Raw genomic sequence first — 20,265 nt, 5'->3', positions numbered from 1 at the left:
TTCTTTAACAGTTACTCAAGTGGAAGTTGACAGAAGGTAAGATCTTCTCCACAGTGGTTTTTAATGCCTTTAAGAATTCGGTGGCAGAGATCTAATTTTCTGTTAAGTTCCCCAAGAAGGTTACCAACAAAATCCATCGAGATAAAACCTGCTGTTCAGTTCTGTATGTTTGGGGCTTTTTCTTTTTCCTTTCTTCGCCGATAATCAAACCTTCACCCACCTACTGAACTGTGGAGGTTTAGCTGTAATTTCAAGATAGAGCTCACACTGAAAGACAGATCATGTCTTGAGCATATTCTGAAACATATTTTTAGGTATTAATTCTATCATGAAAGCATTCGCATCAGCTCCCAGCTCCAGGCGGAGATGGCTCTGCACTTCAAGCAGACTGAATCACGCTGACGCACGTGGCAACCACCCCGCGTCCACCCAGCAAGCCACCAAATTCCTGCCCTCAACCGGGGCTGGCACCAGACTCACTCACTCATTCTCCGAGACGCTATCCAGCCGGCGTTGCTATCCCACCCGCAGCCACCTCGGCAGCCTCCAACAGCTAATCCCACAGCAGCTGGGTGGGATGAGTCCAGGCCTGGCCGTTTCACAAGCAGGACTCGTGCAGGTTTGCTAGTCACCAGGATAATATTAGAGTTATTACCTTATTTTGAAGAGCACCTTCAGAACTGGGGTAGTCTGCTGCAGGCTACTTTTTGCCCGGATTTATTCCAGTACCAGAAGAGCACAGACCTGGTCTGGCTCCCATATAGCTAAGAAACATTCAGAAAACCTATGCATAAGCTGATCTGGAAGAAAGGAGGGAGAGAGGGGTTGGGAGGGAGGGTGAAGATGTTGTTTAACAACAAATGGACACCATCCCTGCCCCATAAAAGCATTCTTCGTAACAGAGACAGTGAAGCTTTTTTATAAATTGAGAATCTCCCACAGTTTTATGCCCTTTCCGAATAGCTTGTCTCCCTTCCCCTCAGTGGGTGAAGGAAAACAGGAATCTAACCCAATGGCTGCTATTGCAGAACCGTGGTGCAAGGGGGCACAGTAAGAACCCTGCAAGTTTCCAGGACTCTGTATTTAAATTCCTTTTAATTTCTCTAACTACCTATGCCTGTAAACATGCCCTGCGTTATTCCTGTGTGGGCTGAGCACCAGCCTAAGGTAGTTTTTAACCTGGGGAGGAAAGGTGCAGCTCTGGTCAGGTTTGTATCAAATTCAGTCCAGAGCAGCATCGCTGGAGGCTTTGCTCATCTCTGTTCGCTTGTCTCGCCGAGCAGCTCAGCCCACAGCCCCAGGAGCTGCTCCGCTCTCCGAGCCGAACGCGGCGGGGGCAGCCCCCGTCGAGGCAGCTGCAGGAGGCGCACCAGCTTCTCCGGGCTGCCGCGGCGCGCGAGCAATTTAGTTTGTAAATAGAGGTACCTCACTGCTATTTACCCAGCAGATGCACGCTGCTCAGAGTGCCTGGTGCAATCATAATATTTGGACACTGGCACTCCAAGATCACGCATATGAATAACTGGCTCCCTTTAATAAAGCTGAAGGCTTCTGACATACTCTTTTATCCTCCTTCTACAATCGCTTATGCTTACTGTGGTCTGTAGCATTATGTCCATACATAAGCTTCTTAATTCATCCCATCAAGAAGGACATTATAGATGATACTGTTTTGTTTTCAGTGCCTTAAAGATATTTGCTGCAGTGCTTGAGGCCTGCTTTTTGCCCAGGGATTATAATTGGTTCACAGTCACATGAATCTACAGAGATTTCTATCCTGAGCGTGCAGTAAAAATGCACATTTCCTGTCGTCCACATCACAGTCCTAGATACAGATGTTCTGGTTCTCTGAACACGTCAAATTACCCTGGTCTGCAGGAATACTAAGGAGTGAATTGCATTTTAAGTTAGCTTTGAAATCCCATTTAAACAAACAGTCAAACAGTGGGGGAAAGGTAAATTTATACGCTTTATGACAGCAGATTTTTTGGTTCCTAAGACAATAAATATATTCCCTTAAATTACAAAGGGAAAAAGCCATAAAATTACAAAGCAGTTCAGCATTAAAATAAGCACCACCATGTTTCTCAAGGTTTGCTTAAGCTAGCAGAGCATCAGATCGGGCACATCCAACTAGCTCGCTCAACAAACAGGAAAATTGCCATATTCCATCAGAAACGGTGAAACGTTGCAATGGTGGTGTGGTTGGCTTAGTGCAGTAAGGGCAGAAAGCAGGGGGTGAACTTTGCAATAGCGCATTTAACTCATAGCTGTCTTAGTTCTTTGCTGCAGATAAGGTTTTACATCTGTTTCTCCAAAAGTGCAATAGAGACAAAGGAAGTTAAGTGTCTTGCCAAAGATCATACAAAATACGTTTCCTGTAAAATAAGGTGTGAAACCAAGAATCCCTGATTGACAGTGCTGGAACAGACCAAGCAAGACACTCAGGCCAAGTCCTTCTTCTGGGAAGCTCAAGCTGAGCGCAAATGCTTCATTTTCCAGGAGCAGTTCTGCTCAAAGCCTTCCATCTCACAGGGAAGAAAGCCCACCAGCTCCCTCTCCATGGAAACTTCAGCAACCAAACTGGTGTGAGCAGTTCTCCTCAAAACCAAACACTTACTCACCTGCAGAGAGAAGGGTATTTTGCAAGTCTGCTGTGCAGGACTGCATTATGAAGCCTCCCATATGACTAATTTTTAGGGTTTTCCATAGCATTTTGGAATTACATAGCCTACAGGAGACTGCTCTCCAGGGATATAGTGGACAGCTTGCACAGAGGCAGCCTCCTCTATCTGATCCTCTCTCTGCAGAAGACAGAAAATACACGTGTGTTCCCAGGTCTCCCAGGAGAGTACAAGGGGACCATGCATGTGGCTGGCGTGGCTGTGCAGAAGCCTTACACAGAGTTACACCAGACCTGAGCACGCCTGTTGAGCCCAAAATGCTGGCTCAGCCTGCACAGCCACCTGTGCAGGTGCACACCCAGCGTAAAAGCCTCGGGTGAAAACCAGCACCGTGCACAGGCACCAGCAGACAAACGTTGACCATTCATCCCCTGTGCTTCGCCACTGGGAGATGGAGGCGCAAAGGTATGCTGATCTTATAGCAGAGCAGCCTGGAAAGTCTGAAGACAAGGAGAGGTTAAGATGTTAACACAATACATAGCACTTCTGTTGATCATTAGATCTACTGGCAACTGGACACTACTGCTCTGCACAGACACCTTTAGGCAAAAAAAAAAAAAAGGGGGATGTTAAATGAAAAGCAAAGCTGCATTCAGTCCACATGAGCGCTCTAGCACCAGGACTCAGCACCCCAGGAGGGATAAGCAGGAGACTGCAGAGAAGCAAATGTTTCTTGGGGACCACACCGATTGCTGACCACCACTGGGGAAAGCAGGGGTCCATTTTTCAATGGGTGCTGCTCAGGGTTTTGTTTTCAAGCGAAACTGCAAGCAACGCTAGAAGCAATAACACATTCGTTGCAGCAAAGTCTGGGTTTGCACTAACATGGCAGGGAAGGAGGTGCTGGGACATCTTAGAGCATAAATACACAAGCAGGGCTGAGCACCCTGGTGCTGCCAGACCAGGGAAGGACTGCACATTCACACATTGCTCAGCACCCTGGAGCCAGCGCTCTGCAGTACCAGTCCCAGGATGGGCTTCATGCTCGTGGGTGCATGGCTTGGGCTGCGCCTTCCCTCCTGGATCTTACCATCTTGGTTTGTTCTCAGCAAATAGATGTAGGGATAGCGGAACATAGAAGTAGACAACAAGTTACTTTGGACCTTTACAAGAAGTTCAGAGTCTGAGGAGCAATTCATAGTTTAAGAAGATATAGAAGTTCCCAATTCCTCTATTTTTAGGACAAGTTTTAGGCATTCAGTGCTGACTGCTATATCCAAGGAACTAGGTAACAGCCACTTGGATGCATCCTCCTCCCACAGCTTCCCACACTATGCTTCAGTGCCTGGTTACTGATCCTGGCCCACCACGCACAGCTATATCTACATAAAAGGCCAGAGAAGACCGGTTGGTATGGCACTCTCATCAGAGACAGCGAACGAAAACAGCCCAAACGGGGAATCCAGAGATGCTGTTAACTCCTGAGGTCTCTGGTGTTCAGAGTCCCCATTATTTAAGATGCCAGGGACCTGGGCTCTCTCACACGTATCCAACTTCTCTGGGCAGGTTGGAAGCAGCAGCAAGGACCCTCCTTGGTGCAGGCTCAGCCAGGGCCCAAAAGCAGGGCCCTGGGCTGGTCCGGAGCCGCTGCAGTTCAGCACGACACACAACACGTGCCCGCATGGCACCAACGTCACTCCCCGGCAGCTCCAGCGCTCCTCAGCACCAGGGCAGGGCGCCGGCTTGTGTCACGCTCATTCTCCCCAGGAAATAGCAATTTAAAAGGGGAAAAACACTAACTGGCGATCCAGCAGTGCTGCTGATCCTAAGTGCACAAGAGCTCGGAGCCTGGCAAATTATGCCATTTGCAGGGGCTCGCCAAGCATCACCTGAAAAGGCTGCTCATGGAGAGGGCCCTGGTTTCGCGGTGCCAGGGTGCGAGTCCCTGCCTGGGGCCGGCAGCCGGCCGGCTGGCCGGCCAGCGGTGGAGCGGTTTCCCGTAGCTAAGTTGGCAATGCCATCTAGCGCAGAAAGGCAGAAACAGCACAGCGCGCGGCGCCAGCTGTGCAGTCCAGATGTGCTCGCGGCGCCAGCTGCATCCCCGGAGCCGCCAGCCTCGGCGCCCTCAGCCCGCTCGCTCCGCGGGGAGCGCACCCACGAGAAGCAGCCCCCCGCCGGGACTTGTCCCCCCCAAAAGAGCCTGGCCCCTCATCCCTCTTGAGAGGGAGGGGAACTCCTCTCCTTTCCCCTGAGCGCTTCAGTTTAAGTGTTCCAGCTTCATCAGCTTGTGGTCTTTCTGGCCAGTGTAGCTCAACGTTTTGTCTCTCTGGCGTCACTCGAATGTAAAACATCTCCCACAGAAACATTTTTTTCACGCAAGACAAACACTCTCGCAATAACAAGAAACATTTTTCTTAGGCATGAACAAAGGGTGAGGTTTCTTTAGACAAAGGAACCAAAGGTTTCATTTTATTGGAAGTGTTTGACGCAGGCTGAAGTCTTTTGCCCTTTTTTTTTTTTTTTTTGAGCGCCTACTTTTTCCAAAAATATATCTGTGCTGATTCTAATTTTCTTCTTGTGCAACTTTCTGTAATTTCACCGGTGATTTAAATCAATTACTTTGAAATGGAACTCGTTTGGCTTTTAAAAATGTTTTTAACAAAAAAATACAGCTTTTGTTAGGAATGTGTGACCTCTACAAGCAAAATATTTCAAGCAGCTATTGAAAACAGATATTTTGTTTAAAAATAACAAAAAGTTATGAACTTTTTGTTTTGCCAAAACCTGGGTCCACTTCTAGTTCTGCAAGATGTAGTGCACTCTCAAGTGTTTTTCTAAGTTGCTCTTCAACCTGCTTTAAAGGAGACTTAATTTTAAAAAAAAAAAAATATATATATATACATACACAGAGAGAGATATATATACAATTTTGTCAAATAAAACCTCGACACAAAACCTTCACACAGACTCTGCACTGTTCCTCATTACAAACTCTTCGCATTACAAGCACTCGATACATTTAACGGGCACAAAAAGTCAGTGGGAAAAATTGCTCTGCCGAGGCTTGATTTAGAAATAGAACTTACTGCACAGAGCAGGTCCAGCCCTCGGATCCGCTGAAGTTTACGGGCGTAAGAGCCAGGTTAGTGCCCCATCTGCGTGTTGAATTAGCAGAATGATTCAGAGGGCAGAGGGGATATTTTATTTTGGCTACTGGTGTGCCCAAAGGGTTAAATCCAGCCAGGCCATGCCGGGACCAGGGCGAAGCCCCTCTGCGAGCGAAGCCCCTCGGCAGAGCAGGTTCAATCCGACAGTTGCCGGAGCCGGCGGGAGCCGCTCCGCAGACTTGGAGCTAAATCAGGGCTTAAGTAGCAACTGGAAGGATAAAAGCTTGTGGGATCAGGCCTTAAACCAACAGCTCCCGACTCAGTACAGCCTTAGAGAATGTCTTAAATAACCACTATCGTTACAGGCCTGCATGTTAAAATAAATGAAAATCAATAATGTTAATAACCATTAATTCATGCTAATAGAATCACTGCTCCACCAGCACAGTTAATAAGCCCAGCTAGACCACTACTACCGTCTACATATTAAAAAGATCCAAAACATTAAAATATCAACCACATTCCTTTGAAATTAATAGTATTTCCTTTGGATTACGCATTGATCTCAGCAGAGCTGTGCTTGACATCTGGAGCAGTTAAACAGCAACCTGACCAGCCACAGCCTGCCACTAATTTTGAAAGGAGAAAACCAATTTAGACTTATACACCCTCATTAAAAACACCCCACTGTCTCGTTGCCGGGCCCAGGAGAGGAGAGCTACAAAACTCCTGGCTCCAAAGCCACCTCCTTGGCTGCTGCCCCGGCTCGGCGGTGGCTATGCCATCACGCTGGGCTTCGCCGTGAGCCCCAGGGCTGGTCACACGCACCCCCGCAACCCCTGTCCCTGGGGAAGATGCCCCAGGGTCGAGCACCAGCTCTCACTCCCATGGTGGAGGGGGCTGAAGAGGAGTTTCTCCTCCCCACAATGCATTTACAGAATCAAAGGATGGGACGCATTGCTTCCCCCCAGCCACCAAGGCAGGACAAATATACGGGTTTGCTCATGGTTTTACTCGAGTTCTCCACCCCACTCACACCCGCACAGGTTTAGCAGCAGCAAAGCTGCTTTGCAGGTACCTCAAGCTCTGGCGGGCACATGGATGCTGCGCGGGGACACCAAGACCTGGGAGCAAAACCTCAGATGGGCCAGCCCCGGGACCAGAAACCACACAGCCGCAGCAGCGAGGATGCCCAAGCGAAACACGCGGTGCAGCTAATTAACCTGCCGCACCTCTGCCTTGCTGGGACAGCAGCTAACGCTTCCCAGCAGCCTGTGGTGCGGGGACGTGGCCCGTCACCCAGAGCCAGCGCCGGCCCCGAGAGCCTCCCAGACCTGGAAACCTGCATGCGGAGCCTTGTAACGGAGAGCGCAGGTGGACAGCACGCTGCACCCCAGAGTAAACCCCCTTCACTCCTTTTTCGAAAGGGAATATTTCACACCTCCCTGAGATCCTCCCATGTGGAGGGCTGCAGGTTGTTCAAAGCAGAGGAGATGCTCCCATGCGCGGTCAACGGCGAAGCCCCAGGGGCTGCGGCTGGGAGCCAGGACTGACGCTGAGGAAGGCTGCAAAAAATCACCAATTTCCAGTAAAAAATCCACCTCTGCGGCAGGCCGCACTTCTGCCCGGACAGGCCAACGGGCTGGCGCAGCCCCAGAGCGCCAACGCGAGGCTCCGAGCAGGCTGCCACAGGGACCCGCTCTGGAGCCAGCACGCTGACCAAAGACTAACCCCAGGATCTATTTTATACACGTTATCCCTTTCGCCAGGAAGCCAAATGTCAGAATTGTTTAGCATGAAACATACAGGGAATACAACACACCTAATTTATTTGGTTAATTATTCTCAGACAACGAGACTCCGGAAGACCCCTACCAAAGACAACGCTTTCTTTGTAATCCTCGCTCTCTTGGCCCCGGGCTAGCGGGCAGCGCTTGGTCTGCCTGCCACAGAAGCACTAGTCACCGGTTGTCCCATCACGTGCAAGCACTGCTCCAAACTGAACATCCCATCGCTATTTCGTGGCAACAAGCTCTTTTCTAATACTGAAGTTTCATATTTTTGAAATAGTCTAGCACAAACATCCAGAGAACTTCATAACGAATAAACAGTGATCATGTAGGTCAGAACTTTTCCAAATTTGGACATTTTTTTTTTTTCAACAGCAGAAGTAACAAAGCCACCACATCCCAGCCAAATTTCACACTTGCCCCAAGACACGGAAGCCCTAGAGCTTCTCAGACGAAACCCAAGGCCGATGCCTGGTCTCACTCACTCACGTGTTTTACCTGAAACATCCTCAAGGAAGCAGCATGAATTAGGCTAGTGCGTGGAAATTTTGGTGCAAACCACCACAGACATCTAGGACTGTTCGAATAGGAGCCAGTTCTGCTTTCACTGCCCAGCCCCGTGCACGTACTGGGGCACCCGGCTCCTCCCTGCAAACACAGCAGGGCGACAGCTCTGCCCCACGTCCGAAGGGGGCTCTGAGGACCAAACGCACTGAACAGTGCTCCCGGAGCACAGCAACGCAGGCATGGATTGATTTACAATAGTCCCTACCAGCTCTAATGCCCTGCGTCACGTGGATGTGAAGACAGAGTTAACGAAAAAAAAAAGTTGATACATATATGTGACCTTGCCTTGATGGGAGTCCCTTGAAAACCTGGAGGCAGATGCACCTCCTGTTAACACTGTAACGCTCCCGCAGAGCTAAGAGTCCCCCGATCCGCTTGCACAAGACAGCTAGTGCGTGTGCGGTATTGGCACGGGGGAAATGGCTGAGCATGTACAATTAGCTTTATAAATGTAAGATTTCAGCTATTGTTTTAGTTGCCTGTCCCTGGGGAGCCTCACCATTACTGTATTATTGACGATGCTAAATGGGGTTTTCAGCAAAGCTGTTTTCCAGGCTCGCGAATGCCAAAACAGCATTTCAACCGGCTAAACTTAACAGACGCAACAGTGTCTTCTAAAAATAATCATCAGCTCTTCCCACCAGAAAAAATAAAAGCCTGGCCAATTCCTAATGTGCCAAGTTTCAGACAGGCCTGAATTTTATGGCTAGGGTTATAAAGCTCTGAAAAGAGTAGGTTTATGATGGAAACACTGACAGACCGGAGCTGTAGGTGAAGAGCAGCCACACCACACAACAGGGCTGTGGGCAACTGCAGGCAAACCCATTGCACCTTGTTAATCCTCAATTTTCCTGTTCAGAGGAAAAGATGAGATGTCTTAACTCATGCTAACATCCTCACTATTATGCTGATGCAAATCCCTTCAGGAGGCAATTACCAGCCCAGCCAAGGGCCAGCCATTGTGGTGCTAACAATAGCTTGTCAAGCCGTTTAGGAGAGAAACAAATACCCTCAACCTCCTCCAAGATTTTAAGTCTCATTAGTATAAATCAATGACTCAATTAATGAGGGTTTTAGCATATCGATTTGCATCAGATTACTTCAATTAATGACGTGTAGCAGGAGACAACGTGATGGGACGCTCTAGAGAGATGAACAGTGAACTATATTTTCATAATAAATTAAAGAGGGCCACAAGCACCCCAGATTTAGCACCCTGGAGGAAGTTGTTCCCTCTCAGCTCCTACACAGCCACTGCAGAGACGGAAAGGTTTCCAGGCAGTGATTCAGAGCCCAAATTTAGACCCTGCTCCACCATCTGGGACTAGAAGAAACCCCCTTTCTGTGGGCTGTGAATTTACACGAGCTGCTGCTCTTCCTGCCCACATGTGTTTACAACATTGGCGGCTCTGCAAGAAGAGGGCGAGTTTAATCCTCTCCAGGCGCCAGCGCGTCACCTTCTCTGGCTGGGGGGTTTCCTCCTCCTGCGCACCGCTGGGTCTGCTCTCCCTCCTGGGGAAAGCTGGGAGATGAATCCCGACTCAAGGCTGGCACAGCTGGCCCATGGGTTCACCTGTCAGCTTGCTCATCTTCAGCCGGAGAGGTGGGACTGCTGCCAAGGCACCACCCCAGATGCTCCATCTTCTCAGCAGTGCCTGAAGGCACCCAGCACCTCTGCACGTGCTGGTGGCCTGAGTCGCCAGACATAACACTTGAGCAGGGAACACCTTTCACGTTTGTCCGATGGCCCATGGCACTGTGTTCGTCCATCCTGCAGCCCATGTCAGCTCACGCAGGAATAAGCAGGAATGGAGAGCTGTTGCTCCCCAAGGAGAACAGGAATGGGTATGCAGCTCTTGCTGCTTCAGCAAACCGCTCTACACACACACAAACACACACACACACACACACGTTCTGCTAAATTTGGGGCATGCAGCCCTCACAGGGTATTGAAGGTCTCAAGCTTGTTTGCTTCCCCTTTCCCAAGCGGAGGATGGCCCATTCCAAGCTTCAAAGAGAAGCTGGCTGTTGAAATGGATAATGAGATTAGGTGCGTTTGCCAATGTAAATTTTAAGAACTGCTTTGGGAAGAACACAAAACCTGCTGTTTTAACAGTTGCAGCAATCTCTGATGGGGGATTTAAAAGGAGACAGATGCTAGGAAAGACTAAGGAGGTATGCAGTCCAGGAGACATCCCTGCTCTGCTCCTGCTGAGGTTCAGGGCACACACAAGCCCTGTGAGGATCCACCAAGAGAATCCACCACAAAGAGCTAGGAGAAACGATGGGGAAATCCAGCCAGGGCAGCAAGGAAACAAAGGGGCAAAGACACTGGGAGGGTGCCAAAGGGAGCCCAAAAGCACACAGGCTAGTAAGGCAAAGCAGGTTCGGGGAGCAAAGGCAGCCTCACAACTCCTCACCAGCACCCAGCCCAGCCACACCTGGAAGGGGAGCCAGGAGGTGGAAAACAGAAGAAGGCAATGTGCTGTCAGCACCCCCCAAATGGGATGATGCCCACAGACTAAGTTTTGAGTTGCCACCCTGTAGTACTGCTAAACCTGCTGGGTGGCAGATCGGAGCAGGAACGGTTCCTGCCACCCAGCCAGCCCCTTTCCACTGCGGTGCGGTCCCCTGGAGACACGTAGTTCCTGGTGTTTCCAGAGCCTCTTCTCCATGGCCTCCTGTCCTGGCTTGCCTGGCACTGCCGCCACCACTCCTCTCCAGGCTGCCTGTCCCAAAGGACTGCCAAAAATGGACTTCCCTCCCTTCATAGAAGAGGGACAAGGCAAACAGACCCCTGCCCACAACGCCTTCCCCTTCCTCCCGAGGCAGGCAGCCTCTCTTTGCTTCACTAGTTACAAAAGGACTCTCAATCCACATAATCCATTAGATAAAAATTACAGCAATTTATGCCCACTTGACCCAGAATTTAAGCAAGCCCATAAGGAGCTGCATCTTCCCAGACAATTTATGCTGCTAGGCATCCTTAAGCCACAGCAAAAGGTTTAGATGAAAAAAACAACAAAAAACAATGCTTGAAACAGCATTACTGAGAAGAAATGAAAACCATCACTGGGGCTGGTTTATATTCATATGGTCCTAAAAAGGCCAGTATCACACAATCTCTAATCAATGTGTATGTTGCAGATACAGATTACCTCAAACCACTAAAACACAGCAACTCCAAAGAGACGCCACAGAGAAAGACAGAGCAATACCACACAACAGTTTCGGACAGGAAGACACCAATGTTAAGCCCAAGCAAACCAGGCAGGAATGAGAGCCCAGCACAGAGCTAACGCTGAAACGCAGAGCCATGCGAGACAGCTCCTGGCCCTCTCCAGAAAATGCAGGGTGGCCACACAACCAAGCCCCGCCAAGGACTACAGATCCTGCGCCTTCTCAGTCTTCAGTGATATTGCCTGCAACCATGAAGAATACAAGGCGTGTGTATGTGTGGGCTTTTTAAAATTATTACTACTCTTAGTATCCAAAGGAAGAGAAGAACCACCAGGAAAGGCCTTCCCATTCCTTCAGTCCTGCAGATACTGCAATGCACAGCTAAAGGGCCAACGCAGGCAGGAGGCTCTCAGCCACCACATCTGACAGACAGACTTCAGGCAGCCCTCACAGCAACACTCTGCAGTTATCCCAGCTTCACAGCCTGGTTTATATGGAAAAATAAAACCACCAACACTTTTTAAAAAATGGTACAAGTTATTTTCTTCTGACAGTCGGGGATGGATTTACCCACATTCAGGTTTTCTGCAACAATCACGCCCACCAACTTCCAAATACGAAGACATCAACGAACACGGCATAAAAGCGGCCAACTGTAGCCCCAAAACAACGCACAAACAAAGGCAACTGAATCACTCAGCAGTGCTGTTAGCAATGTGAACAGCCAGACATAGGGTGGGCACTAGTACAAAAGCTGCAAGTGGAAAACAGACAACAGCCCGCTGTTGCTGTCCCACAGGAAGGGACAAGACCTTGATCCTCAACGTCCCCAAGATCCTCGAGGGTTGGCAGGATGCAGATATCTGCTGCTTCTGGCTGTGGAGACATGCCAAAGGTACAGGCTGTCCCACCAGCAACAAGAAACAGATTTTGCTGGTGCTTGAACGCGAAGAACACCAGCAAGGCAGTAGCCCATGGCATCAAGTCTTACTAATGTGATTTCCTGAGGTTGTCAGCACAGCATTAGCAACACATGACACGTGCCTGTGCTGACAGCGGGGGACTGCATGGAGAAGGCAGGAAGGAAGAGGGCGTCTTTGGTGGAGGAAGGAGGGGATGACAAACAGGGCCAGGAGTTATAGTGGAGGACACACTATAAATAAAAAGCATCCACACGCATGGAAGGGATTTTTATGCACCTTGCTCTGAAAGCTCTAATAACACCCACTATGATGAGAAAGGAGGTAAGAGCAAGTCCAAGGTCGTACCTGGAATGGCACATTACGTCCCGCTAGAACTGAAGAATGACAACAGGAAATTCAGCACCATCAGGTTTAAGAAATAACCAAAGTAGTGAGGGGTTGCACCTTTCAGAAGTAATATTCCAAACTGCCTGTGAGGACCAAAGCCAGCTTAGCTCAGACTTCACTTGAAACTTATCCGGTTCTCCTTGCAACCCTGGAAGATTCGAAGACGCATAACGGCAGATGCAGTCAGCTGCGGGCCGGAGCACAGCTGTGGAGGAGCAGGAATCGGCAGCAGAGCTGGGGCACCCCAGGTGCAGAGAGAGGACCTGTCTTGCTGCTTTGGTTATTTGCCCCTACTTAGGACCACATCATCCATCAGAGTACAAAAGGAGAGACTGTTTGATTACAACAGTCTCACTATTTGCTCTTTTTCTCCCTTCACTGCTACGAGAAGGGTAAACATGGAGGCTGGTCTGCTGGAGAAACTGAGAGCAATTTGTATGTGCACGTCAACTGAAAGCTATATGCTTTTGACCCAGAACAGCAAGAGATTCATAGATCTGTTAAAGCAGATCCTTTCAAGAACTGTATTTTTTTTATTCCAAGTCTTTGGGAAAACAGAGCAGCTCACATGCTGCCAATAACACCATCTCTCTAGTTCATTTTACATTTGAAGTTCATTATTAATTCCATTAATTACTAATTCTATGGATGATTTTTTTTTAAATATGGTCTTAATTGCAATGGTTATATGGAATAAAAAATACCTGAAGGACCAGAGAACATGCATTCCCGCTAGCAAGCGGCCAGCAACATGCCTCAGTCCGTCTGCTTATATTTTAGTTTACAAACTCATGTCAGAAAGCTGATTTCACACACAAACACAAAATAAAAGCAGGAACACAACCTTTGATCATCCTACGTTGATGTTTACTCTTGTTTCCTGTAGCCTCTGGTGACAACTCTCTCTTTTGTATAGTGGAGGACTGTTAGGTTATTAATAAAGTCAACTAGACAAGTTTAAACCCCATGTCAGGTCTTTGCATTGCTCACTTTTACCAAACGAATGAATAATAATTAGTAAGAAATTAGTTGTAAAACGATAAATATAAATTCAGAAATGTTTTTCTTTAAGTACATATCGGGCAGAATGCTCCAAAGCAGGAGAATTTACAAGTAACTTTCTTACATATGAACATTTATGCCAAAAACTGAGTTCTTGGAAAAGTCAGCCTCTCTGAACACAAGGGCTTTTGTTCCATCATTCTCTGAGCTCTGAAGAAGTTTAATTTTTTTTTCTTCATTTAACTTTGCCGGCCTGCCAGCTGGGTATAAGCCAGAAGGGTTATCCAGTCAGACCTTACTGGGATATATTTACAATGGTAGTGCATCTAAGGTTTGTTTATTTCAGGATTAAAATTCAAATGGCTAGAACCATTTAAATAATTAAAGGGCAATCAGAAAATGCCATGAAACCAAACAAATCAGTAAAAGTCATGGAAACCATCAGCAATATTTAATTCAGAAATTCTCTTTGTTAGGGAACTTAGCTGAAAGAAAACAGCTGGATGTAGTTCAACCCTCTAAATTAAAAACAATCTAACAAGGTCTATAGGGATAACTCTTTCAGCTACATATTGGAGACCAGATTCACTTCTACCAAGTAAATGTAATAGCACTCAAAGCTAGAAAGGAAATTCCTCAGAACTGAGGTAGTTTCTAAGTATCAGCACATTTTCCAATTCTTCGCAAGGCAACTTAGCTATTTACAATCCATTTTTTCCCACACATAAATTTATAACTTTTTCAATTTTATGCTTCCATGATTTATTTTCTAAAGAAAAATAATCTAGCCAGAATATCCCTACTCTACTAACATCATGTTTTAATAAATAACTGGCTACTTCTAGTAAAATTAAGCCTCTAGGATTGTTTATATCAGCCAAGAGTACTCCATCTTTATAGTTTTGCAGAAATTTGGTGTGAAAATAAAGTTGAATAAAGCACTGACCCTGAGCTAACAAGTAATTAATGCTTCAATATAAAAATAGAAAATTATCCTTACAACACAAGTGTGGACTATAATGAACCTTCTCTCTGCGGATTGCTCTGCTGGCTGGATTCCAGCGTCCAGCCAGGCCTAAAGGCTACCTAAAGCAGGAGGAGATGTGCAGTATAATTTTGAGTCTTTCTGAAGACTTTTTTTCCTAAGCTCTTTTTAAAGTTATTTCTTACCTTTTCTTAAAAAATATACATTTCTTTTATTAATGAGTTGTCATTCACCACAACACTGTTCCAACTGCGAAAGCACAGCTCGAGAGAGAAGGGCATCCTGGATAGCGTTGAAAAGCTACGGCGGCTCAGTGCCTTGGCCCCAGGAACTCCCAGGTGACCAAATACATCAAAAACGGACATCTTCAGCCCTACCGGCTCACGCCTGCCCTTACTCTGATCCGCCTGCAACAGTGCAATGGGTCACTGCCCAGCTGTCTCTTCCCTTTTTGCCTCCTGACCAGAGAGGAATCAAAACTCTTGTAAAAACAAAAGCAACATCCCCCACCCCTCTCCCCGGTACTACTAAGAAAAAAATTAATCCAGCATTCATCTAACAAATTTTCAGACAAGACACGTAATGGCATTTGGATCTGTGACACGACAAGTTGCTTCCAACCGAACAAGTTTAATGCCTTAATCCCACTGGGGATGCACGTCGGGAACTGACCTACAGGAGTTACAACTAATTGCAAGGGGAACAAATGACAACTCCTCTTAGCTTCTGCGAAACTGGAATTCTCTGTAGTCTCTTCCAATTTAACCAAACGTCCTGTAAGGAAATAAAACCTGCGCCTGGTATTCATGCTTTATGCAAATGGCGCACATGGCATATAGACCAATTATGCCTTCATGTTTTGTTTTACCGTATAATAAAGACAAATTACCTCCACTCCTTTCCAGATAAGGTAACTAACATAATGTGGATAAATGGGACGTTAACTACATGAAACATGTTTTCTGCTTGTTGGGCAATCATTTTTTCACCATACGATAACATGATAAATAAAACTTGCTTCTGTACAGATATTTCTCATTTCAGAAACACGTACTTGTTACATGCCACAAAAGGACCCCGGGGATTTTTTTTTCGTTTTTGTAAGAAATATGGTAAAATTTAAAAAAAAAAAAAAAAAGAAAAAGTGATAAAGACACAAATGCAGAGCTAACTACAGGCTTGTATATACATTTTTGTTATCCACCTCTAACATGGATTCTTGGTGAATGGGACAGACTGGTAGTCCCCGTTCCTGTTATTCCCAGAATAGCAAGGGAGAAAAAAAAAAAAAATCAATACCTTAAAACCAGTGGCAACATAGTAAAAACTGTACACTGTTGTCCATTAACTTAAAAAGCAAAGTCACTAGATGGTATAAAAGTGAAAGCAGGTGCCTTCTAACTTTGATAATAAAAGTCTTTTTTTTCCCCTAAGCTGCACAATTATCTCCATTGTCTTTGCATGGCCAAGAGCAAGATGCTGAAAAACAAGGCTGCTCGTGATAAACCGCTACTGGTAGCGGCCGAAGTGTTCACATTTTTATCACTCTTGTTGGAGTTTCCAGTAACTTCAGTTGCGTTGAATTCAAACTCCGGGGAACACTGCTGAAATTCACAGCCACTTCCACTCTCTTCTCCACTGCTTTCCTCACCTAAGGAAAACAAACACATTTTGGATTCCTTTATGAACATTTCACTTACCAGAGGCAGCAGGAAAAAAAACAAGCGTACAGATGCCTTCCTGACACTCTCGACATAAGGAGATTGCTGATGCCTCACAGCACTTGGCATTTCAACATTTACGAGATTTAAGCATGGGACTCCAGTCAACGAGACTTACACGTAGGGCTATCTTAAGCCCCTCTGAACATAGGAGGGCTGAGACTGACCCTACACACACAGCCTGTCAGAGGTGTCGTTTATCACCATCTTTACCAACATGCTTATAAATAGATGAAGCTTAACCAGATACCCCGCGCTAGCATGAAATCAAATTAAAAGTTAAAAAAAAACCCAAAAACACAGCAGCAAACATACTTATGTCAATGAAGTCAACATCGTTCCCACTGTAAGCATTCTTCAGTTTATTGGTCATCACCCGGAGAGCCATGATTTGCCGTCGAATCACCATGTCTGGCTTGGTAATATCAACTTCCACCTCTGGGTTATTCACTTGACTCGCTAAGCCATTTCCCGTCACTGCAAAGTCATACCTAAAAAGAAACCGTTCCTGCTGTTAACGGAGTAGCAGATCAGCAGGATGAGCCCCTGCAGCCCGCGCCTCTGCCCGCCACCGGTTAGATGACATGAGATCCAATTCCCCTAATCACCCTAGCAGGAAAGACACCTGCGATTTTGAAAACGAGGTAACATAGCCAAACTAATCAAAGTACAGAACATCCAATCTGCTCAGCTCGAGGAGGTGTGCGCACCCTGATCTACAACGCTGCATATGTGAACACAGCACAGTCTACTGGTTTAAAGAGAGACCAAGGAACGAAAACTGATCAGATACAAAAACTAAGCATGGAAGGCCACTGAATTTCAACTTCTCGGAGCAACAGAAAAGAGTAACAGAGAAGCAAAATACCTTGTACAATCCACATATGATGGCAGTAAAGGAGGTACAGAGCGCCCCAGGCCTTCCCTTTCTCTCCCTGGCTAGTGTTACACCGACTCCAGATGGCTTAGCCTCCACCTCCTCTCTTTACTGATGATGAGCTGCCCAAGATCCCTCACCCAGGAGGGGAACCTGCCATGAAAAGCTTTGTACAAGCTGTTGATAAACAAGACCTCAGGACAGTGGAGCCATTTCTCATGACAGAGACCCAAATTATCACCTTAGCAAAGTAGTTCTGGGCATCCACAAAACAATGTAAAATTTATGCATAAAAGGCTCAACCCTGTACCTCAAAAATAGCAAGAGCTAAAACTGTCATTACTTTAAAAAACTGCTGGAAATTTCTGGATACTTTTTCGTAACAGAACATCTTGTTTTTTGCTTATTTTTTCAGTAAGCAGACAGAAACAAAAAAACTTTTATTTCTAAAATAAAAGCTAAATGGTTACATAAACCATATGACAGAAATCCTTTGGCTGATTCATGTGTTGGTAATTTCTTACTTAAAAAAAAAAAAGTTTTATAGCTCTTTTTCCATAAAAAGCACACATGAAAACCATTGGCCTCCTCCTGCCACTGCCCTCCGGAGCGGAGGAGCAGACCTTTCACAAGCCTCTTCATCTCTTTCACACTTGCTCAACAAGAAATCCACCAAGAGCTCCTGATAAGCATCACATGAGAAACACAAGTGGAGAACACCAAGGCAACACACTGTTGGACAACACAAGCACCCTGGCTCTGTTTGCCAGAAACACTCCCTGCTCCTGCGATAAGCTACAGGATTTTGCACAAATCAGCTCCCAAGACGTGTGAGCAAGGGGTACGTAGGTTTCGGTCCGCAGAGAGGTGTGATAATTGAATGGTTTTGTCACATCTGGACAGCTGGACCCAGTTCCCTTCTTTAAAAGAAATCACCATGTAGAGCTTGGACGACCGTTTCACTTTACACTCAAGCTCTCCCATCCGCAAGAAAGGGTTGCTGCACCAGCCTGCCCCCAAGGGAGCTGGGTTACTCCCATAACATGGAGCAGGAAGCTTGGGGAGAGCAGGTTAGCCACTGCCAAAGGCTGCGGCACAGGGGCAGGGAGGGAGGGAGGGAGTCAGCATCGCTCAGCAGCGTCTCCAAACCTGCTTTTGGCGCTCCCGTTCCAGCACTCGTTCTCATTGACAGTGCCTACAGACATCTTTTCATCATTGCAAATGTTGCCAGGGAGAGACGACCAAAATTTTTTGGCTTGCTTCAGCTTCTCTTTCACATCAGTAACCTATTTAAAGAAAAAAAAGAAAGAATAGAAAACAGGACACAATCCAGAATAACAAGCACTCATTAAAAGTGAAGCTGGAAATGTCCTTTAATCACAACAGACACGTCTAGGCCAGATCTTTACACTGCATGTAAAGTTGCGTAGTTTTGATGGTTGATTTACTTTTCTAATACAAAATTAAACATCACTCTTCAAACAGATTACTCATAACTGGAGCCTTTAAAACAGGCACTTTCTGACATACAAGCACTGAGGTAATTCACATTTAGAGCCATGGGCAGATTACACCCTTCAGAGAGTTTAAGACAGCCAAGGAATATTAAAAAAAACCTATAAATTACAAATGGAAAAAGCACACTGTGCTACACGGATCTGTGCGCGCACACACTCACGCACCCTCCCAAATTCACGTGAAACCTTCACCCGGACGACCTGTCGGCACTAGCCGTGCGCACGACGACGCACCTCGCGCTCGCTACGGGCAGCGCCTGCGCTGCATCGGCGGGAACAGGGCAGCACGCACTCACCAGTCTATCTAAACTTGTGCCGGCAGCTGTAGTTGGCCGCTCTTCTGGGTTGTAGGGTCTAAAACGAGCACTGAAACCACTTTCAGAGACAGAGCGAGCAGTTCGGCCTTGCGCGAGTGTTTTTGGCTGGCCGCATCCCTGGAAAACCTACGCAAGTGAAGGAAATGGTTTTACAAAACGGGACTTCACAAGAGCCCTTCTCTTTAGAGCGCAAAACCCCCATCACCCACAATAATAATATAAGGGCATTAGGTATGTTTAAAAGGACATTTAAGAAAAACTATTACTGACTAGAAGAGGAAAATGAAATGTACTGGATAAATAAAACTGGGCTGTTGCCTTGGCCCATTTACCTTCTGAGACACCTGCATGCTGTTCTCCTGCATGTTCATGATTGCATCTGAAATCTTCACATCAATAGGGTCCATGACTGATTCAATGTTAAAAGGACCCTCCAGCCTCTCTGCTACCAGCAACATAGAGTCTAACATAAAGAGAGAGAAAAAACAAAGGGGTTTAATAGAGGAACTTCAAGGATAACACACATCAAGCGTGCAGAGGAGCAGAGGCCCTCTGCTCTAAACTCTGCATTTCAAACACACTCCAAAGAGGAATGAGTCTCTCCCCATCAGCCATAAAACGGCAACTCAGCGTTGCCTTTTGCAACTCCACATGATCCAGCTTGAACAAGTGAATGTTTTGTTGTGAATCAAGAAACGTTTTATAAGCAGACCTCATGTGTGAGGTTGCCAGCTGCTATCAGAATGAGAGACATAGCGATGAGAAAGAAGCCCAGCGGCAGCTGGAGAAGGACCGGGTGGAGGTGCTACACAAACACACAGAAGTTAACCTCCAAAATATCACTTCTGACCAGAAAAGATCTCCAGGAACCATCACCTTCCTTGTGCTGGTCTAGAATGCAAGAAACCAAGGAAAAAAGGACAAAGAGCACCACCACTAAGATCCTTCCCTCACGCAAAGCAACAGACCTTGCTGAGCCTGGAGAAGTCAAAGCATTCTGGGTTCTGACATTACATGGACTATCTGCAACATGGAAACTGCATGAGACCAGGGTTAATGCTGGGCACTAATGCTATATTAGCCGCATCTCTATGGAAGGGGAGATGGAAAAGTCCCTCAGTCAACGCTGGATCAGTCCTCCTGCTGCTAACACACCCCACACATACTGATCCGGCGAACCATTAAATGTACCAGCTACCAAACTTCCATTACTTCCTCCGCGAAATTATTATTGGCATTAAAGGTTTTGCCCCGTGTTGCATTTAAGT

At 46.7% G+C, this 20,265-nt stretch overlaps 1 protein-coding gene across 3 annotated transcripts in view; it reads right to left on the bottom strand.

Moving 5' to 3' along the window:
• Positions 1-13,091: 13,091 nt before the first annotated feature.
• GPC4 (glypican 4) overlaps positions 13,092-20,265 on the bottom strand; it is a 79,346-nt gene continuing 72,172 nt past the window's right edge. For all 3 annotated transcript variants that reach the window (XM_068957042.1, XM_009684893.2, XM_068957043.1), the window contains exons 5-9: positions 19,330-19,460; positions 18,977-19,123; positions 18,313-18,449; positions 16,602-16,777; positions 13,092-16,216 (exon numbers count right to left, since the gene is read on the bottom strand). In XM_068957042.1, coding sequence (XP_068813143.1) covers positions 16,008-16,216; positions 16,602-16,777; positions 18,313-18,449; positions 18,977-19,123; positions 19,330-19,460 — 800 coding nt within the window. In that variant the 3' untranslated portion in view covers positions 13,092-16,007. The remainder of the gene's footprint in view (positions 16,217-16,601; positions 16,778-18,312; positions 18,450-18,976; positions 19,124-19,329; positions 19,461-20,265) is intronic.

Source organism: Struthio camelus, chromosome 11, assembly GCF_040807025.1.
Source record: "Struthio camelus isolate bStrCam1 chromosome 11, bStrCam1.hap1, whole genome shotgun sequence".
Classification (NCBI taxonomy): domain Eukaryota; kingdom Metazoa; phylum Chordata; class Aves; order Struthioniformes; family Struthionidae; genus Struthio; species Struthio camelus.
The sequence above is the reverse complement of the archived record's forward strand: the minus strand, read 5'-3'. Positions and strand labels throughout refer to the sequence as shown.